At 38.9% G+C, this 22836-nt stretch overlaps 1 protein-coding gene across 2 annotated transcripts; it reads left to right on the forward strand.

Annotated features, from left to right (window-relative positions):
* Nucleotides 1-952: 952 nt before the first annotated feature.
* On the forward strand, nucleotides 953-21362 carry LOC117375560 (progranulin-like). 2 transcript variants are annotated; one of them, XM_033971885.2, is made up of 15 exons: nucleotides 953-1020; nucleotides 2282-2428; nucleotides 4241-4378; nucleotides 5375-5503; nucleotides 6600-6681; nucleotides 7637-7743; nucleotides 9199-9352; nucleotides 9439-9465; nucleotides 11044-11168; nucleotides 12303-12608; nucleotides 13468-13612; nucleotides 14080-14204; nucleotides 15927-16262; nucleotides 19015-19233; nucleotides 20396-21362. In XM_033971885.2, the coding sequence occupies exons 2-15, from the start codon at nucleotides 2282-2284 to the stop codon at nucleotides 20531-20533; spliced, it is 2178 nt and encodes a 725-aa protein (XP_033827776.1). In that variant the 5' UTR covers nucleotides 953-1020; the 3' UTR covers nucleotides 20534-21362. The 2 variants fall into 2 exon arrangements, with proteins under 2 accessions (XP_033827776.1, XP_055079789.1); XM_055223814.1 differs by having other exon boundaries at nucleotides 9442-9465; nucleotides 20396-21331.
* The last annotated feature ends 1474 nt before the right edge of the window (nucleotides 21363-22836 follow it).

The following is a 22836-nucleotide window of genomic DNA, read 5'->3' on the forward strand; positions in this document are numbered from 1 at the left end:
TGGTTGGCACTATAATATAGTGGTTGACTCAGACATGATCATGCCACTTTAAATCCAGTCATACAGAGATTTCAGTAACTTTCAAATAATTTATTCTGAAGCTGAAAATGTATATTCTCAGTTTATTTAACCACATCTGAATCCAAACATTGACAATTCACATTTTGCCTGTTAAAACAGCATTATGAAACTTTTTTATGGAGGGCCCACTACCTGACTGCCTCCACGGAGAGTATATTGCTTATTTGCTTGAAATGTTCCACAGTCTGGCATTAAAGGGTTCATATTACGCTGTTTTCTGATCTATGTTATAAAGTTGTTTCCTCAGTGTTGTTGTGTTTTGTTTCATTCACACATTCATGGAATTGCCTGTCTGTATTGAACTAACGGTAAAAGTAGCTGTTAACTTGAAAACTACCACTTTGTGACATCACAAGGTGGAACAGAGCATTTTGAGCTTTGGAGATGTAGACAGATTAATAATGCAGAACTGCTCAAATTACTCAAACAAAACACAACTCCAGGTATGTTTTTGAGGAGGTAACAATATTATAACATGGCTAAATGCTCACAAGAGTCGACTTTGAGTAATATAGGACCGTTAAACTTAATCTGAACAAAGACATGGACGACTGAATTACAAGTCAGATCTATGGAGAGGCAATCCAACTCACGCTAAATGCATTAGATACACTTGTTATTCAATAAACATGCCAGATAAGTTTAATATCGAACAGGCAAAATAATGATACAGTATCTCTATAATGGCCGACTCTCCCCTTGAAAAGTGATGTAGTGCAACTTTAACTTTAATTCAACACCAGCTGCTTTGACATAATCTGATACCGAGTACTTTATGAGCCTACTTTGAAATATTATGGAGAATATGCATAACTTTGTCTATCTTCCTGGTTCTGCAGAAGGGGGCGTGGCCATGGGGACTACATTTTGAGCGTCTCTGTTTTGAAGCATTCACACCTGAGGCATTTTGGTCACAACAGCGCTCTAATTTTCTCCAAGGTAAGAATGCATTTCCAGCTAAAACTATCGACTTGATACTAGAAGACATTTAGCTGGTAGTTCTCTTTTTCATGTTAATACTGTGTACTTCTGCAGCAGGGAGAAAGTGAAAGTGATGATTGTTTCTAATATTAACACATAGGCTCATGGTCATGTTTATATACTGTATAGCACTTTTCAATTTTCATATTTCAGTTGCACCAAACAAGGATTCAGCCACACACCATTTTAAAGAGGGCATTGAAACACTGGTGGGTCAGGTGTCTTGCCCAATGACACAATGACAGAATGAAAAATTAGCAGCAAAGAGCAGACTAATTACTGTCTGCTGAAATATAAAAGTTTCATGCCAATTCATGTAAATGTCATGTAAATTCTAGTGCATAAAATAGTGAATTAAAATAAGTAAATGTGATAAGGTTTTGTAATAATTTTGAGCATATCCTACCAATATGAAACTGTGTAAATGAATATAACCTACTTCCATTGGTGGATGAAGCACTCATTTTGTTACTTAAGTGAAAGTACAGATACAGAGGTAAAAAGTTACTCAAGTAAAAGTAAAAGCATTATATCAAAAAATCTATTTAAGTAAAAGTATTTAAGTGCTTAAAAGAGTGTGTGTTAAGTGCTTGTTTAAAAGAGTGTGTGTTAAGTGTTGTTAATTTAATAAGTGTAAATCTATGACATTTGTGTATTTATTTTTGTTTGCTCGAAACTTGAACTACGAACATGGTCAAAATAACCCCTCAAATCATATGAAAAGTACTTTTACTTTTCAGTCCAGTTCAAAAATGTAGCAGAGTAGAAAGTACTGATGCTGCACTCAAATGTAGTGAAGTAAAAGTAAAAAGTATCCACTGTTAAATGTACTTAAGTAAAGTACAGATACCTAAAAATTCTACTTAAGTACAGTGCTTTCTTTACTACTTTTACTTTGCTACCTTCCACCAATACAGACTTCTATATTTAAAAACAATTACTCATATATAAGCAAATATAAGACACAGACGAGTATACGCTCATGGAACCTACCTGGACACTGAGAGATTACACAAATATAAGGAAATATAAGGAATATACAAGAAAGTACTACCATTTAATGCTGAAAAATTACTAAATTACATTCTATTGTCTAAAGAAAGTGTGTTTTTTATTATTATTGTGGTAAGAAAACTGGAATTGAGTATGGAGTCAATTCCTTAGTATCAAAATAGAGTAGAGAACCATACCCCTTATACTGCATGTGTTTGTTTTGCAGATGCAGAGGTGTGTTGTGACCTGTTTTCTAGCTCTTCTTGTGTGTGTGGTTTGGGCTGACGAGTGTCCAGGTGGAGGTCGCTGCAGAGAGGGACAAACCTGCTGCAAACACCCCGAACATGGATACGAATGCTGCCCGTTTGACCAGGTACGAACCCGATATACGAACATGAAAACAATACAGGAGCAAACAATACGTCACCCATAGAGAGGATGTTGAAGGTAACGCCCCTTTTTGCGGACACCACTGGCTTAGCGGGGAGCAGGCACTTAGCAACACTGTCAATCAAACCCGTTGCTAACCCTGGCGAGGGCGACCGAGGAAAGAAGGCGCCTGATTTGTCTGTTATTAACGTTCATATCTTGATTTACGGACACAAAAGCGAAATTAAAGCACCAGGATCATGTAGACGAGGGGGGGAAGAGGCAAGAGACAGCTTTTCCTATTGATATCACTGTACTTTGCCATGAAATATCCAAAAGGTAAAGTCACAAATGTTGAACCTGATCATTTTTATTCATGATTAGACCCTAAAACTCTACATTAAAGCAAAATGTGCATCTTAACTGTATAAATTGTTCGCTTCCCCATCTCGATAAACAATAGCGACCTTGAGAAAGCGGTGGTGACATCTGAAACCCAGTCACGGTTTTGAAACTGAGATATACAGTTACTTTGTGTATCATGAGAATAGGGAAGTGTTAGGAACGAGTCCATCAGGTGATTATTGGAAAGTTTTGGCGATAGCGTTTCTAGAAAGGACAGCGAGTGTGTGGGTAGATGCTGTGGTTGGAGCTGGGTGGGTGGAACCGTCGTGGATGGCTGAGGGATTACAAAGACGAGCTGTTAAAAGAGGCAAACGAGACGATAAATAAAGCACATAATAAATAAATGTAAGACAAATAGGGTCACGTATGCCACTATGATCTCAGCAGAATGTATGAGCAGAGGTGAAAGGTAACGAAGTAAAAGTAGTAAAGTACTGTACAGTTTTTAGTATCTGTGCTTTACTTAAGTACATTTTAAAGTGCATACTTTGTACTTTCACTTCCCTACATTTGAGACCAGTATCTATTTTCTTCTCCACTACATTTTTCCACAGAACTGCAAAGTAAAAGTATTTTTTATTATTATCTGAGACCTGCTGAAACGTCTGAAAGTTTATTTTTATTTTACATTCATTATTTGAGAAATTTTTGAAAAATAAAAAAATTTAACAAAAATATACAAATAAGAACAGCTGGAAAAAAAACATCATTTTTTTTTTTCTGTTGATCAAAATTCAGCATGAATCTTTAATAACATTTTTACATTTGAAGCTTCATTAGACCTCAAAATCTGCAGGAAATACTTTTACTTTTTGCTCTTACAGGTGCTTTAATACTTTTACTTGAGTAGATTTTTTCATGTGATATTTTTTACTTTTACTTGAGTATTTTTCTGCTCCAGTATCTGTACTTTTACTCCAGTGTTTAAGGTTAAACACTGCCTTATCCATGCATTTCAGCCTCATGTCTATAGGGGGGCATTTTGAGTACTTTTCGCCAAAAATATACATAGACTTCTTTATATAGTCTATGAAAATACATCAGATTTTGTTTGAAGTATTAATTAGCGAGGTACTCCTGACCACTATGTTTATTTAAGCTCTACACTTGTAGTCGTAGTTGTAGTAGTAGCAGTTCTCAAATGACGGCACAAACACAGAGATAATTTCTTTATGGAGTCTATAAAAACTAATTAAACCAAATTGTGAAATAAGTGTAGATAAACTGACTTGGTGCGTCTTCCTTTGTCCATTCTTTTAAAAGTAGTTTCACTAGCCAAACACGAGATATCCTTCATAAACTCTACTCCTCTTCACTAGTACATTTAACTTTTATGGACTTACACAGATAGCAGTACAAATTCCCAGATAAGCTCTTTGCTAGTCAAACTGCTCCCTTCGTGTCTCTTTAGGCTGAATGCTGCGGGGATCACGTGCACTGCTGTCCCGCCGGAATGACATGTGAAGTAGAGCAGTCCAGATGTGTGAATGCCTCTCTGTCTGTGCCATGGGCTGAAAGAACTCCAACATGGCAACGCGAGGTTTGCAAAGTAAGAGTTTAACTTTCTTATTGTAAATATATGCTCTTTACCATGTTATAACACTGTTCCCTCATCAAAAACATGCCTGGAGAGGTTATAGATGTCATCCATGCATGTTTGAGTAACTTAGCGATCTCTCTCAGGCCCTATTCGAACCTTCGTACGGTTAGCTGTAAGATTCTGTGCAAAGCTCCGCCCAAAAAGCCTACGTCACCCATGCTCCCACACAGCAATTCTCCATAAATACACAAAAACATGATGCAAAACTACACAGCATCTTGAAAAACCTGATGTGATGTGCAGTAGTTTTGTTAGCGGGATGCAGTTGATTGTGTTGTGATGGCTTTCTGAAGGGGGAGTGACTTAGCACAGGGAGCAAAGACCCTCTATCACTATCCGTGTTTCATTTCTGTGCTGTGTCAGCCTCACACTGCCAGCTCAGTGCCTCAGTCTTGGCCCACATCATCAGAGGTATAATACTCCCTACAACTGAAGCATAGCCAGACTGGACTGGACTAGAATGGACAATATAAGGCATCATAAGGCCTTAAATGTCCCATACAGCTGGTTAATAAACTTCTCTTGCATTAGAACTCATTTTATTTTCCAAGTATTATTATTATTTCTTCAAGAACATATTAGTACTACTTCTGTTTTTAAGACATGTAGTCCTCCATCCTCTATCCTGCATTCATACGATGTGGAAAAATATGGTCAACAGTCCCTGGGGATGTGATGCTAACTGTAGGCACTACTCTGTCTGAAGCTCTGTTAGACTTTAATTTGAGTCTTATTTTAACACAAACTGACTGCAGAGTATGTTGAGTTTTCAGACAGTCTTAAAATGTTTTTGACTGTGACTGTTGGCTAATGTGTGCGTTGTGTCACCATGGTAACTGCTGGACATTCCACCATAGAGGACCATGTAGAACTCCCTTTCACCCCCCCCCCCCCCCCCACACACACACACACACATTATACTTTCTAATGTGTGCCGTTTCACAGTCTTTCAGAATGATCAAGTCATCCTCCGGAGAGGACGGTGACAACATCTGTCCCGACCAATCACGGTGCCCGGATGAGTTTTCATGTCTGAAGTCTTTCACCAAATATGGCTGCTGTCCACTGGCTCAGGTAAAACAGCAAAGACTCCCTCCATAACTATGTGAAGAGGTTCAGTGAATATATAAAGGTAGAAGGTGTGGTCGGAATTAGATGTTTTGATGTAGCGAAAGAAAAAACAAAGCAGACCTGTGCTGCAAAATGGACTTTTCAGAAATTTTACACGTTATAGTTGTTTTCTTCTCATTTACCCTCTGAAGCATGGACTGTATAAAGACGTGGACTAAGTGAGTGTGACGTCACCCATAGCGTTTTGCTCCAATCAAATGAAGCTCATCGAGGCTAGAGCAGTTATAGAGGTGAATTTAGAGCTGAGTTTCATATTAGAAATTCCGTCCACGAATATCATGGCAACCAAAGAGCTAATCCAGAGCGAGGCTGTTGAAAGTAACGTCCTTTCCCGCCCACACCACTGGTTTAGCAGGTAGCGAGCGCTTGGCAAGGCTACAGTGACACAATAGTGAAATAAAAACCCCAGGATCATGTAGCACGGGTTAATCGGAACATTTTAAGACCAAAAAGATGAGTTTGACAGCAGCGGTTACATAGAGAGGGATGACAGTTTTTCAATAGAAAGTGAATTGGAGCCAGAGTTGATGGAGCAAGAAAAACTCACTGCTACTCCATGTATTTTACAACTTTTTATTTTGTTCTTTTTTTCACAAACTGTCACTTAACTCATATAAAACAAATATTTACGTCAGTCACTATTCCACCAAACTTAATCAAAATTAGAAAAACATGAAGTTGCCAAAGATTATAGAACACAAAACTATTTCAATTACATTTGTAAAGTTATTCAAGCCAAAGCAATAGCCAATGTTAGGACCACAGACTGTATAAATGAGTCTATATATACAGTTTAAGTATAAGTTTATATATACAGTCTATGGTTAGGACAACAACAGTGTTTTTAGAGTTGTGTTACAGAAGTACGTGCGATCTTTGTTTGTGTTATATTTCCCCATACTTTTAGATTATCAGTAAACCAGTCTAGATTTTCAGGTTTTTTTCTGTTGGTAATTTCCCTCAGCTCATCTCTCACCTCGCAGTTTAAATCGAGATGATTGTGCGGTACTTTTTAAGTGTCTTTTTTTATGTGTTTTAGGGAGTCCCATGCTCCGATGGAAAACATTGCTGTGCCCAGGGCCACAGCTGCAGTGAAGATGGACGCTCCTGCATCAAGAAAGGTGACGCTCTGAACTCAACTCAAGATGAAACGTACAGAGCAGCAATATGTGGAAAAATAAATAACAAAATATTGTCTAAATTTACGAATAAATTGAAATGACTGCAATTCAGACCGGAGCTATGGGTGAATTTAATTAGGCAAGGCAAGGCAAGTTTATTTGTATAGCACAATTCGTACACAATATCATCCATTTTGTGTAATACAGAACCTTTAAAAGTGCAGAATTTTACTTTTCTAGAGGAGGCATGTCATCTGCATGATTCCATAGAAATAGAAAAAGCATACTACCAAATATCCTCCATAGATATACATATGTTTTATGCCATACTGTGGAACATTATAACCAAAGGAACAATGTTTACTTGCGGGCCGATTTGGATTATTTTCACAAATTTTGTATTTTCGATTTACTTCAAACTTATGCACAGTAATTTTTTTACCTTTACCTTTAAGAGAGCAGTTTAGTGCAGTTATCCTTTCACAGAAAAAAATTCAAATGAAGCTTTTTACATATTCAGCAGGTGAACCTAAACAAAATATTGGCCTGTGCTGGATATTTAAGGCCATAACCGATACGCTGAAAAAGTCAAAAATAGACTGACATATTGGTCTATCTCTTGTACATATGTTTTTCTAGTGCAATAAACACAACCAAAAAAAACCAAACAAAACAAAACAACAAAACATACATTTATTTTTGTCTATTTCTTGGCTAAAAAGTTACACACTGCAGCTTTAATTAATTCCCTAACACAAAACCCCTTAATGAAGTAGTTACTCAGTCTGAATCATTCTTAATATGTTTTAATAAAAAGTTTGTTTATCCTGAGTTTAAGCCTTAGTTCATGATTTCCTAAAGTTAATGAAGCTGTAGTTATGATTTTTTCTGTTTTATAAAGTGTAAAGAACTATTTGGTGTTTTTTATTATTCTTAAAGCGTGTATTTGTTTCAGATGTGTCGTCTACCGTCCTGTGCAGTGACGGGATCTCTGAGTGTCCAGAGGAGTCCAGCTGCTGTGAGGGGGCGGACGGAGAGTTCGGCTGCTGCCCCATGACTCGGGTACCACTGTTTTTATTTATTTATGTACAGACTCTTCTCCATGGACGACCAGGCACACATTAAAGCTGCGCTACGAAACTTTTCTGGTGGGGTGTCTGTCGCTTGAATATTCCACACTAAGACACGGAGACGAGCAAGTGTCACCACCAGACTTTGTTACAGGTCAAATCTGTGGAGAGGCGATTACCCTCACAATAAGAATATGTGCTTTTAGTGAGTGACAAAAACTCCCATAGTAAAATTAAAAGAGATTTAATGCCATACAGTGAAACATTCCAGGCAAAGTAGTAACATCTCAATAACAACCAGGTTAATAGTAGTTTAGTATATAGTAGCAGTAATTACTTTGTTTAGAGAATGTTCCACAGTACAATATTAAATGCATATATCTAGTATTTATGCAGGCACAGGTGTTTTTATAAGTTAAAAATACTGTGAAATACATGCATTTTTACTGCTTAAGGAACTGCCTCTCCGCAGATGTGTCTTTGGCCTGGTAGTGTTGTCAACCTGCTGTTTCCATGGAGATTGATAATGTCATACGTGGAACAATCACAGACTGTATTGACCTTATTCCGCCCCACCCACATTTTCCATAAAAAGTAAACTGCACTTTCTTTGTAGTAGCACTTCCGGTTAAGTGGAAATCCCGTTCCTTTGAATAGAGAATTTGGAAAAAGTTTTAGCGCTTAAATATTATAAAAAGTAGGTTTGTTTGTGTCAAATGTTCAGTGGTTATGTGCAGCAGAAAGTCAACACTGCACCGATTCTCTGGGAAGCTTTAAAACTGCTCTGGAGTCTCTATAGAACTGATTTACTGTCAAGATCGGCAGCTCTGTATAAAATAATGCAACTCAAATGACGATGGCGGCGAGACTAGCAGTCATGGAGCGAATTTGGGCTTGAGTTCCTTATTTGGACTTCCTACCGCGAGTATCATAGCAACCAAGGAGCCAATCTGGAGCGAGGCTGTCGAAGGTAACGCCCCTTCCCGCCTGCACCTCTGGTTTAGTAGGGAGCGGCGCCTAGCAACACTGCCAATCAAACCTGTTGCTAACGCTAGCTGGAGCGACCTCAGCGAAAGGAAGCGCCTGATTTGTCTGCTATTAATGTTCATATTTTTATTTATGGACACGATAGTGGAATAAAAATACTTGGATCATGTAGAGCGGGTTAATACGAACATTTTAAGACCAAACTAACGAGTCTGACAGCAGCAGTTACAGAGAGAGGGACGACAGATGACAGTTTTTCAATGCAAAATTAACTGAGTCAATGGAGGACGTGCGCCCATGATCACTTCCTATTGTGAGTGTAGCAGCTAGCAGGTTAGCTATGTCCATTTATATCTACAGTCTATGGTTCATGTTCAAAACTTGCACACTCTTTGGTTCTACTGTATGTCTAGTTATCTTCTATATCCCTCTAAACTATAACCCTCCATTGTCTGAACAGGCCGTGTGCTGCGACGACAAGACCCACTGCTGCCCAGAAGGAAGCCTGTGCGATCTCCAAAGTTCAAAGTGCGTGTCCGTAACGACCAAAAAGGAGCTGCCGATGTGGGCCAAGTTCCCAGCCCGGAGGAGAGCTGAGTGGGAGAACCAGAAAGGTGACATTCAGAACCTGCTCCCAATTGACAGTTGCAAAATACTTCCTTTTATGAGTTTAATCAATCTGTGTGTTTGTCCGTTGCAGAAGAGCTGCAGGCGACTTCAGAAACAGGTACAAAACGCAAAACAGTTGAACCAAATAGACTCAACTTAACATTACAGCCACACCTTTGCTAGCATTAGACATCAGTGTTTTTTTTCCCCAAACCAATCAATTTTTGCATTTTTAGAAACATACCACAGTGTTTGTTAATGTGTGTGTGTGTGTTGTGTTGCCATGGTAAACCCCCCACCTGCTGCTGACAGGACTGATCAGTGCAGAGACGTGTTAGACTTAAGTTTATTCTCTTCAAAAGATTAAGGCAAGGCAAGTTTATTTGTATAGCACAATTCATACACAAAGTAATTCAAAGTGCTTTACAGAATAAGAAAGACATTAAAATCATCATAAAAAGAACATTGAAAGTGAAGACTGTAGAATAAAACCCTTTCGGGCACAGCTAAACAGAACCGTTTTGAGCCTGTCAAAGTAGAGGCCTGTCTCACATCTTCAGAAGACTGTTCCAGGTTTTAGCTGCAGAAAACTAAAATGTTGATTTCCCATGTTCAGTCTCACTCTGGGCACCAGCAGGGCAATGTGCGAGATGGTTCATGTGGCACTAACATGTGGGAGATACTTTGGTGCTTTGGTGCTAGGTCATTGAGAGACTTGTTCACGAGCAGAGCTGCTTTAAAGTCTATTCTCTGAGCCACAGGAGCCAGAGACCTGAGCACAGGACTTATGTGCTCGTACTTCCTGGTTCTAGTCAGGACCCGAGCAGCAGTGTTCTGGATGTACTGCAGCTGTGTTAATGCTCATTTGGAGAGGCCAGTGAGCAGGATGCTACAGTAGTCTAATCTACTGGAGACCAAGTCTGGTTAAAATGCAGATTTTGGTTCAAAATGGAGACCTCTTGGCTCTAAAACTGTAACCTGAAATACCTGCTGAGTCATGATCCATGTGCTTGTGTAAAATGTGTTTCTTTATTCATGACTTAATGTCACTAAAGACGCCTGGTCTTGTGATCTGTCAATTAAGTCAAACTTGTTCTGCAGCTTTCATCGTTTGGAATTTCTCAGATCACACTGAATAAACAGGTGCGGTGTCTGTCTGCTGCTCTAAATAATGACAGTGGTGGAAGAAGTACTGCATTTTGTTACTGCAGTACTGCAAAAAATACTCACGTGAAAGTAAAAGTATCACATGAAAAAAATCTACTTAAGTAAGAACCTATTATAGTATTAACCTGTTTAAAAATGTACTTAAAGAGTAAAAAGTAAAAGTATTTTGCACAGATTTTGAGATCTAATAAAGCTTCAAATGCAGTGATTTTGATAAAGATTTGTGCTGATGTTTTTATTCTAGCTGTTTTTATTTGATTATTTGTTGTTATATTTTTGTTTGCTCAAACTATGAATGTGTTAAAAAATAAACCCTCAGCCATTTCTGCAGGTCTCAAACTATAATGAAAAAATACTTTTACTTTTCAGTCCTGTTCAAAAATGTAGTGGAGCAGAAAGTACAGATACATGCTCTTAAATGTAGTGAAGTAAAAGTAAAAAGTAGCCAATTATCCAAGTATCCAAGTAAAGTACAGAAAAAAAAAAAAAATAATAATAATAAATAATCGTTTCTCTGTGTGTTTTCCAGTGGATGTGCTGCGTCCAGGGGCGGGCGCCTCTAACGTCTCGTGTGATTCTACAAAATCCTGTAAAGACGAAGAGACCTGCTGCTCAGCTGGAGAGGGCAGCTGGTTCTGCTGTCCAGCTCCTAATGTAAAGAATAAGCATTTATACAGTTTTCATGTATCGCTTTTATACTTTTATTATATTGTATTATTTATATTTATTATTTTTACACAGCACATATATATATATATATTTTTATAATATCAAAACAACAAACAACAGAAATTATGACCCTACATGTCAATATATCAAGTTTCTATGCAACAATTTAAAGCACACAACTGTGGTGGAAGAAGTACTCAGTTTTACTCAGTTTTGTTAGTAACAGTACAGACACCGGAGCAAGAAAATACTCAAGTAAAAGTAAAAGTATCACATGAAAAAAGTACCAATTTAAAAATTTATTTAAAGAGAAAAAAGTAAAAGAATTTCGGGCAGGTTTTGAGATCAAATACAACTTCAAATGCAGTAATTTTGATAAAGATTTGTGCAGAATTTTGTTGAACAGAAACAATTGAATCAGTCAGGTTTTTTGTTTTTTTTACTGTTTTATTAGAAAAAGTACAGATACCTCCTCTCAAATGTAGTGAAGTAAAAGTAAAAATTATCCACTTTAAATCTTAAGTAAAGTACTTTATTTCATTACGTTTCACCACTGACACACAAAATGTTTGCAGTGTTTGAGAGAACAGGAGGGTACAGTCTTTTTCACACATTATAAACAAGAAATGTCCCATCTGGGGTTGTCAAAAGTATCAAAATCAGAGACTAAACGATACTAAAACTAGTATCGAAACTAAATACTCATTTGAGCAAGTATCGATACTAAAAAAGTCCTATTCACAGGACAGAAATGAACCTTTCCTGAAGCTTCAGAATGATCTTGAGCTGCATCAGAACAAGTATAAGACACATAGACTAGTATGGACCAATATGAACCTACTGGACACTGAGGGATTACACAGATATAAGGCCATGGGAAGATAAAAAAAAAAAGTACTACCGTTTAATGTTGAAAATCACATTCTATTGTCTAAAGAAAGTGTGATTTTAATTATCATCGTGGTATCGGAATCGACATTGAGTATCGAGTCTATTCCTTAGTTTTGAGATCGAGTTTGAAATTGTAGTATCGTGACAACACTAGTCCCATTTCTAGTGACACAGCCGTTGCTCAATAACAGACAAGCAGATTAACCCTGTGTGTTTGTGTTCTCTTAGGCCGTGTGCTGCTCTGACCATCAGCACTGTTGTCCTGCTGGATTCACATGTGACGTGGCCCATCTCAGGTGTGTGAATTCCTTTGACGCCACTCCAGTCATGACCCTCCAAAAAGCTGTTGCAGTGAAGAGCCAGGAAAGTGCACCAGAGGAAGGAGAGAAGTCAGAGAGCGAGGAAGAGGAGGATGACAAAGAGGAGGATGACGAAGAGGGAAGAGTGCACTGTAGCAATCAACACGCCTGCCCCAGAAACTCCACCTGCTGTCGCTTGGGTCACCGCCGATGGGGCTGCTGTCCATTGCCCAAAGTGAGTCCTGCGATACTGTAGACCTGCTCTAAATACATGCTCCATTGTAGGTCATTTTACCCCAAGTATAAAAGTGTAACACAGCACAGCAACGTGGATTCTCTTGATATAGAATCCATCTTGAGAGTCTCCCGCTGTAAGGTTCAAATATTCACCCAGAATCTGACGGACCAATCACACAGCAGCGTTATGTTTTGTACAGAAGCGCTCGAGAACAAAAACAAACATGGAGACGCCAACAGATGAACTTCAGAGAAAAAAACAACTACAGTATTTAGTTTGTGAAAAATGTGCAGAGGGAAGAAGAGCTTTGTGCATTTGTGGAGGGTAAGATGTCTGTGCTCAACTGGATGTAACAAAAGTGGAAGTTGTTCTGTTGTTGTGACACTTCGACCAATCAGATTCAAATAATCGCCTTGAGGTTGTGCGTTTTCCGATTGCTTTCAGCGAGAGCCGTTCCAGATTGATAAATGTGTGGAGCTCAATTCAGAGTGACACATATCAATCTGGCGTGAGACAGGTTGATAAAAGTACTACAAGTATTAAACCCAAACCATACCAAGGCAGGATTTAAGAGAATAAACCAGGACTAAACCAGGTGTGACCAGAAATAGAGACAAACGAAGATTAAACCAAGTCTGTTCTGCATTACACCACACCCAAACCAGCGCTATTTAATAGGATTAACAAAACTATAAGGACTAATTGGTCTAAACCAGTTCTAAACTAAGACTACACCAGGACTGCACCAGGACTAAAATATGCATAAACACTCAGCACTCCCGGTGTAGTCCTAGTAGATAACTTTACTATCTGTGTTGAGTAAATATTGACCCATACCTCATATCTTCTACTTCAGGCCGTTTGCTGCTTCGATGGCAAACACTGCTGTCCTCACCGTCACCAGTGTCACCACTTAAACAAAGCCTGTGTCAAAGATGGAGTGGAGATCCCCTGGTACACCAAGCTCCCCGCCATCACTAAACCAAAACCGCCAGTCACAGGTTTGTACCGTCCAGCAAGTCCAGAATGATATCGCTCTGTATGTTTTATAGAGATTCACCTCGTCCAAACTAGGCCCTGCAGTCATATGTGTTTATTTCAGTGTAAGTACATTTTCCTTGCATGGTCATTTTGTCTGGAATGTTCCACAGCATGGCATTAAATTGGTCTATCTCCATGGAGGCAAGCAGACCAGGCAAGCCACCAGGCGAGGCTATAGTTACATAGTGTACCTTTATTTCTTTAGTAGCGTTGACTTCCTGCTTCTGAAGACTGCAGATGCAACCCTTGCTTGCTCCTGCTGCTTCTTTCTTTACTTTGCTTTTTAATAATTTTACCTCTTCCAGTTTAAATTTGTTTCCACTAGACTTGAACTTTAACAGCCACATTATTCTCAGCTTTTTACCATCTAAAAATATTGCATAAATCAAACATATATTGTCTAAACCATTCTCTGTGTGTTTTCCAGTGGATGTGCTACGTCCAGGGGCGGGCGCCTCTAACATTTCGTGTGATTCTACAAAGTCCTGTAAAGACGAAGAGACCTGCTGCTCAGCTGGAGAGGGCAGCTGGTTCTGCTGTCCAGCTCCCAATGTAAAGAATATGCATTTATACAGTTTTCATGTATCCCATTCCCCAATGTTGTTTCCTCCTCAAAAACATACCTGAAGTAGTGTTTTGTTTCATTCACACATGTTTGAGTAACACTTTATTATTAGCCTCCAAAGGTCAAAATGCTCTGTTCCACCTTGTGATGTCAGATACCTTTTACCTTTGGTTCAGTAACGATTGGCACTTTCAGGTCTGAAATGATCCAAATGATTCTAGTGAAGGTGTGTGGAGTTTAAAAACAGTGGAGCATTTCCTGTATTACTACGTGACATCACAAGGTGGAACAGAGCCTAAATATACAGGGGTTTTTGCATTAAACATGTGTGAATGAAACAAAACACAACTCCAGGTCTGTATGTGATAAAGAAACAAGATTATAACATAGATCAGAAAATAGTATAATATGGGGCCTTTAATGATCTTAATGTTGTTTCTCCATGACGCAGTGTTTGTTGTCGATTACAGCAATAATTACACTTCTAATTTAAATCTGAGTGGAACTTTTCCCAGCATATTACGAAGTGGAGAGTGTTACCCATTACTGGTGTGTTTTCAATTCAATGTGGTTTTGTCTAGCCCCAAATGTCCCATCTAGGGTTGTCAAACATATCGAAAACAGATACTAAAACTAGTGTCAAAACTCTATACTACGAGCGTCATTCAATAAATAAGGTGAATTTTTCGATATAAGGACATTTAATACAGTTAGAAGCTTACTTTTTTTGTGTGTGTGTTACTTGTTTTTCACATGGATTTAATTTCTTTTGCAGATTAAAAAAAAAACTTTGAGAGTTTTGGCAATTAACAAAGAGCAAGAAGCATGTTCCAGGTTTGAACAGCGGTCAGTTGTCAAGTTTTTGGTTGCTGAAGGATGCAAACCCATATTCATAGGAGAATGTCAGCTGTGTATGGTGCCACATGTTTCAGCCAAAAAAATGTCTACAAGTGGCTAAATAGTTTAAAGAAGGACGGAGCAGTGTTGAGGATGAAGGCAGGCCTGGGAGGCCTACAGAAGTGAGGTCTCCTGAGGTGATTGAACCAGACACAATGACATTCTCCTATGAATTTCAACAGGTTTGCACCTTCAGCAACCAAAAACTTGATAACTGACCGCTGTTCAATCCTGGAGCATGCTTCTTGGTTGGCCATCTTTCTTAATCGCCAAAACTCTCAAAGTTTTTTTTTTTTTTAATCTGCAAAAGAAATTAAATCCATGTGAAAAACAAGTAACACAAACAAACAAGCAAAAAAAAAAAAAAAGTAAGCTTCTAACTGTATTAAAAGTCCTTATACCGAAAAATTCACCTTATTTATTGAATGACCCTCGTATTAATATCAAAAAATCCCATTCCTGAATAGCTTTAGAATGATCTTGAGCTGTATCAGAACAAGTATAGACTAGTATACACCATGGACCACTATGGAACCTACCTAGACACTGAGATTACACAGATATAAGGCCATGGGAATATAAAAGAAAGTACTACCATTTAATGTTGAAAATCACATTCTATTGTTTGAAGAAAGTGTGTTTTTATGATCATTGTGGTATCGGCATCAGTATTGAGCACTGACTCTATTCCTCAGTATCGAAATCGAGTTTGAAATTGTAGTATCGTGACAACTCTAGTCCCATTTCTAGTGACACAGCCGTTGCTCAATAACAGACAAGCAGATTAACCCTGTGTGTTTGTGTTCTCTTAGGCCGTGTGCTGCACTGACCATCAGCACTGTTGTCCTGCTGGATACCAATGTGACTTAGCACAACAAATGTGTGTGCAATCCTCTGTCTCCACTCCATTCACGACCACCCAAAATTCTCCTACCCCGACTCCAACGCCAACGCCCACCCCCGCGCCCCAAGTGGAGACCCAGGAAAGTGCTTCAGAAGAAGGAAAGAAGACGGAGAGCGAGGAGACCATCTCGAGCCCAGACTCAAACTCCAAAGACGTGCAGTGTGAAGACAGATCTAGTTGCCCTGATCACAACACTTGCTGCCAGCTCGCCTCCGGTGAATACGGCTGCTGTCCCCTGGAGAATGTAAGGACGCTAAGGACACATTTCGTTTTTTGAGCTTTTGTTTTAATCATTTTAAATGGTCCATATACGCTATTTAATGATCTATGCTATTATGTTGCTTCCTCATCACAAATATACCTGGAGTTTCGTTTCATTCACATGTTTAATACAGGAATCTGGCACATTTAGGCTGAGTTCTTCTCTCAAACAGAAAACACTCTGCTCCACCTTGTGATGTCATCATGTGGTAATACAGGAAGTGTTCCGCGGTGTTTGTAAACTCCATGCACCTTCACTAGAATCAGTTGCATAATTTCTACAGTCTCTACAGAACAAAAGGTCAAAGGAGCTTGAAATTTACCACGTTATGACATCACTAGGTGGAACAGAGCATTTTGAGCTTTGGAGATGTAGACAGACTAATAATAAAGAGTTACTTGAACATGTGTGAATGAAACAAAACACAACTCCAGGTCTGTTTTTGAGGAGGAAACAGCATTATAACATAATATAGGACTGTGACATAGTGGGTCTATGTGTCACATTAAACCCACATTAATTTTATTTAATTTAATTTAATTTCTCATTTTTCAATATTCAACCAAACCGTTAGATATAACAATTGCAGGTTACTGTCGTAACCAGCGGGGCGTAAGGACCAGAGTAGCGAGACTCAAAGTTTTATAATGTCTTTAATCTCAAAATGTTCATAGAAATCAAAAGTTCGAAGAGATCAGAGTTCATGGATCAAATGGAGCTATAATAAATGCTCATCAAAGACAAAGTTCATACAAGTGTTCATATAGATCAGAGTGCACAGGTCCAACGTAGCTGGGGAGCGTGGGTGCGGGTCCGTGAGCGTAGAGGGACACGGTGCGCGGCAGTGAGGATACGAGACGTACCGGGGCGGAGGTGCGGGTGCTGGGGTAGTCCGGAGCAGGTTCTGGGACGGAGATCTGGAGCAGGACAAAGGGATTCCAGTGAGACACAGAGGACGAGCATAGATCAAAAAGTACAACGCCAAAAGTATAATCACGTGAGACACGCGGACGTTCCGGCGCCGAGTGACTCGTCCGAACCCCTCTTATCCACGGCCGGCGGCGTTGATTGCGCTGATGGGGAGCAGGTGCGCGTGGGAGGAGTCCGGATTCCGCCCCGCTCCGGAGACAGACAGGTGAGGGAGGGGGGAAGACGAGGACACGAGGAGAGCAGAGCAGGGACCGTGACAGTTACTTTTGTTTAGTCTTTGTGTAGATAGAGTCCACATTTCAGTTAAATGCCACATTTACACCAGTTACTTTTACAAATTTTATTTGGTTAAACTTATTGAACTCAGTTAAACAGATCCATCTATTCTTATCTGAATCTCCACATGGTCCAGACACAGAGGGGGCGTGTCCTATGTCGATCATTTTTAAAGCCTTGGGTGAGGTCGTGGGCTGGACCATCTGTATTCTCTCTTGTGTATTTATTTTCAATGTTTAAGTGTTTATAGTTTTATTTTAAACACTTCTGTTTAAAGGGACATAGGCCGCTCAAAATTTGTTGTTCTGAAATTCTGCTAAAGTTAAAATCTACAGCACCCGTGGAGTCAATAGTATTTACCTGGTGGAGGTGCTTCCTGTTGGGAGGATATAGAAGTGTGCCAGTGCCAGTTAGTCTTTCAGGAAGGACTTCAGTCTAGTCGTGTGCACATGGTTGTTTTGCAGATTTAGTTTAATTTGCTCATTTTCTGTTTTTGTGTGAATGGTTTATGTTATTTTCTTTAATTATTTTGCGTCTAACCAAACTCATCTTTTGAATACATTTTTGTGTGGTAAAAGATACTTTTTTATGCACAGCTGCGTCCTACTTTGATCAGCCACTTTCCCCACAAGGACCTTTAATCCAAAGCCATCTTCTTCGTGCACTCAAAAATCCTCTTTGCATTTTACCCGATTTTTAGTGTCACAGGTAAAACTCTGAACTTCTCCTATGCAGTTTTTTTTTTTTTTTTTTAAGCCTGTAAACCATCACCAGTCTCATTCTACGGTCAAATTGTGCTCACAATGATACTAAATATTTATCTTGCCATTGTTCATTCCCATTGCTGCCAGCAGAGGGAGCTCCAAAGCCTTAATGCCACTGGAAATTGATGTGTAGTTTATAAAGTGAAATGTAAATGTGAAATACCTATCCTAAAATGAAAAAAAAGACAAAAAAACATTTAAAGGGATTGTATATGTTTCCAGAATGAGTTGCCGCTATGACATGAATATTGACATTTATGAGTTCTCAAAGGGCCTATATTGCACTGAACTAGGAAGCTGCCAACTTGAAAACTACACTTAATGACATTACAAGGCGGAACCATGGACTCTATATATATATGAACAAAGCTAATCTGCAAGCTGCTGCGTTCCAAATAGGAAGTGATCATGGGCGCGCTTCCAGCTCCATCGACTTTGGCTCCAATTCACTTTACATTGGAAAACTGTGGCCCCTCTCTGTAACTGCTGCTGTCAGACTCGTCATGTAGAATCTTTCATCATGTTTGGACAGTTTCCTCTCATCATTAGCTTACTCAGAATTGTATTTTTGAGTTATCCTGTATTGTCCTGTGCTTGAGTGCTGTTTTCACCCACCCCCTAGCCCCACCCACTGCTGTAAACTTACTTGCGATTGTTCAAAAACATTCCGTGTCATACAAGTAGGGTTCAAAAATGTCACGTTCAAAAATGTCTTTCTGATTTGTATTTTGTTGAGTTAAATTCCCTGTTTTGTTGTGTTGTAGGCCGTGTGCTGCCCCGATAAGTTGTACTGCTGTCCCCAAGGCTACAGCTGTGACGGCTCCGGGGGCTGTGTTCAGTCCGTGTATGTGCAGATGATGACCGTGCCTCTGACTACACCCAAACCTGAGCCAGAGGACAAGGGCTACGTCATGTGTGGACAAAACTCATGTTTAAAAGGGTCCAAGTGCTGCAGGAACAATTTCTGCTGCCCTTATCTGAATGTAAGTCTGCAGATACATAAGAGAAACAGTTTATATTCACAGTGTTTCAGATCGTCTTTTAAGAAATTTCAGTTGAACATCATTTTTTACAGATTAGGTCTAAAATTTGCCATATTAAAAGAGCTGTGTGTAGCCTGTAGTCTTACACTTTTAAAGATCACAACTGCGCATGTGTTGCCAGAGCCTTTACCTCCATGTAGAGAACACTCTAGCTTTCAGGGGGCCCTAAGCTGAATTTGTCTCTGGGGCCCCGACAGTGGATGCCTCCTGGCTCAGCTATTGGTGATTCACATTTGACAACATTATGACTCTGCTCTCATCACCTTGACCAGCTGTATTTGTGTTTATATGAGCAACATCAGACTGAAAACATCCAGAATATCACAACTACCACAGTCATAACAACAACAGTAGACAAACATATAAGGAGGAGGACATTTTTTTAGTTTCTGGTGGATTTTAATGTGTTCCAGGTGGCGACAGTGATCTTAAATTTACATTATAAAGGGTCATTGCACCAGTGTAAATACATAGCTGCCCTCACCTCTGCCTGACTCAAGAAAAAAATGCAAGCAGCAGTAGATATTTTGCTACTCTAGATATAAAACAGGACTCTTGGGGGCCCTCTGGTGGCCTCTGGGCTCTAAGCAGCTGGTTAGTCTGCTTAGAGCGCTGGGCCAGCCCTGAGAGAACACATACAAGTTTCTCTCATTCTCAGTATATGGACGGGCCACGCCTAAAGCTCAGATCCCCCAGAATCGACTCACAAAACTGTTGGCTAATGCTAGGTAGCCTGTAACTGTAGTTTTATGTGTGACAGACTTGTTTAACAGCACAAATCACATCACCTGTTATAGTTCCAACTAAATAATCTTTTTCTGGTCAGATTAAACTCAGATTAAAGGCGATTTGAGTAACAGAACTTCAGACAGAGCAGTGCCTCCAGTTAGCATCACACCCCCAGAGAACGTAGATGACATCAGCTGCAAAGTAACAATTTATAGGTTTCGGCGTCCTGTTATATGCAACATTTTGAGCAACATTTTTAGTTTTTCTATTCAAAAGATGCAATATTTTGTTTTAAATATAATCATTGTTAATCGCTACTGCAACGGTCCTAATGTTTTATGAAACTCACGGATATTTCTCGTCTTTTTTCCAGGGCGTGTGCTGCAGAAACGGCTGCTGTCCCTTTGGTCAAAGCTGTAGCGCTCGTGGAGGGTGCAGCATCGAGAGCATGAGGTCCTGGGTGCAGTGGCTCTTCTCTCAGACCGAAGAGAAGAAAACTTTCATGTTATAATCACACTTTTCAAAACAGCTTAAGGCGATATTTTAAAATGATTTGTTCTGTTACTTTTCTGCTGAATCATTTTCTGGTGAATTTTATCAAGACAAAAACACTTTACAATAACTACACCCTGATTAGTCTTATTAAGAAAGTATGAATGAAGACTTAAGTAAATATGAAAACATGTTTATTAAGTGTGATTCAAGCTTAGTAACTACTTAATCGACACTCTAAGTCGGCTCTTTTGATTCCTTAATAGATCCGGATCTAATTTTTTTAAAATAACTGAATCTTTTTCTTTCTAATTTATCTGCATTTTTATACAGATTAACACTGATCCAACACAAGAATCAGAACAGAAGCAGAGCAGGCGACACATTTTGGATCATAATAACAGCTAGATCTTTATAATTATTATTGCAGTGCCAAGTTTGATTTAAATTTTGCATAATCTGAGCCTTGGTCGTTTCTCTCTGTGATTAGTTTGTACTTAAATGAGTTCTCACATTGGCTTCAGTCACATACATAAATATAAAAAGAGCGAGTCTTTTTAACGACTCTTTGAAATGAACTGATCCAAAAGATTCGGATCCCATAAAGGAGCCAAAAGTTCCGTCACTTCTCCCAAGATCTAAGCCTGAATCATTCTGAACAAACGTGTTTATTACAGATGAAGTCATGTTTCATGTTTTATAACGGCTGTAAACAGTGTAGTTATTTAAAGACAATAAGACAGATACTATGAACATCTCAATGAACCTCGTTTTCAAATCAAGTTTATCAGTTTGACAGTTACTTTCATGTCAATAAAATCAATAAAAAGATCATTTTATGGATTACGAATTGGTTCATTATTTTTTTGTAAGTTATCAAACAATCATACATTTATAGCGCAAAGAATAAAATTACTTATTACCAAAATATAAGATCATAGTAGAGAAATAAAAGGAGACAGTTTGAGTTTATAAAATAATACAAGATGCTGTGTGTTTAGATTTAGTTTGAGTTTGAGTTAACTAAATGACTGTCTTGTCCTACACACAATAACATGACCTACTGTATATTAGATATTATTGCGTTTCCTGTTTTGCACTCTTCAAAATGATGACAGAGACAGGATCCTTTTTCAGCGTTTATTGGGGATGCAATGAAGATATGACAATCTGAAGAGCTCTGGTGAAAAACAGCAATACAAAAAACATTGTAGTGTAGGTACAGTATGTGCAGTAACAGCAATAACCGTCCCAACAGCAGCACAAACGTGAGTCTGGTGGCTGCATCTCCACAATGGTCCTAAGCGTGTTTAATGAGGCTTTAAGTTTTCCACGCTCAGGCTTGGGATTGGGATCACGTTTTTCCGGGCAACCAAATAAATATTTATGATGAAATAGTGAATAATTAACTCTAGTTGTAGTTGTAGATGGCCAAATATCGTTATTTACAGTGAACCCAGTTCATTGATACAAGTGCAAGTGCTGTACAATAAAATACAGTGTTAAAATGATGTGCTGGCAACACCTGGAAAGTCCCACAGTATGGTATTAAACTTGTCTATTTCCATGGATACGAACAGGTCAGATCTGTAGAGATCTATCAATACTTTAACTGGTATTTTAAAGCAAGACATTATGGTACTGGCACTAGTAATTACTGGTAATATCTATAGTACTCACTGTAGTATATACTGGTAATAACTGGTACTTTCCGTAGTACTTACTGCTCTTTGTACCGGTAATAATCATAGTAGTTACCAGTAAAACCGGACTGTATTTTAAAGCAGACCTGAAGAAGGCAGAGGAACAGCAGACTCTGCTGGAGCAGTTGAGCAGTGTTCTCGAGGAGGAGCTGGAAAAGAAACGGAGGAAAAAGTGGTACAGAAGGCTGCTCTGCCAGTAGACCCTTTTTCGCTTTAATAAAAGACATTTATTTTACTCAAACCATTTACAGTTACAAAAACACTAAGTTTATCTTTAATCACATTCCAAACTCCCTCTCCCAGAGGTTTATGTTTTTTAAACCTCTGGGAGAAATGAAAGTTGATCGTGGAGTTTTATATGACATCTCAACATTCTTGGACTCCTCCACTTAAGGCAGAGACTCACCAGTGAGACTGGACTGTATTTTAAAGCGAGACATTATGGTAGTTGGATGGTAATTATTGGTACTTACTGCTGTTTGTACTAGTAATTACTGGTACTTTCTGTGGTACTAACTACTGTTTGTACTGGCAATTACTGTAATAGTTACCAGTGAGACCAGACTTTATTTTAAAGCAAGACATTAAGTAGTTGCACTGATAATTACTGGTACTTTCT

The sequence above is a fragment of the Periophthalmus magnuspinnatus genome, chromosome 8 (assembly GCF_009829125.3).
Source record: "Periophthalmus magnuspinnatus isolate fPerMag1 chromosome 8, fPerMag1.2.pri, whole genome shotgun sequence".
Taxonomy (NCBI): Eukaryota; Metazoa; Chordata; class Actinopteri; order Gobiiformes; family Gobiidae; genus Periophthalmus; species Periophthalmus magnuspinnatus.

Excerpts from the sequence above, each read along its gene's own strand:
- LOC117375560 (XM_033971885.2), top strand. The coding sequence starts at position 2,282 with ATGCAGAGGTGTGTTGTGACCTGTTTTCTAGCTCTTCTTGTGTGTGTG. Across the intron at positions 12,609-13,467 it reads GCTGCTGTCCATTGCCCAAA|GCCGTTTGCTGCTTCGATGG; the intron begins GTGAGTCCTGCG and ends CTTCTACTTCAG. Across the intron at positions 13,613-14,079 it reads ACCAAAACCGCCAGTCACAG|TGGATGTGCTACGTCCAGGG; the intron begins GTTTGTACCGTC and ends TGTGTTTTCCAG.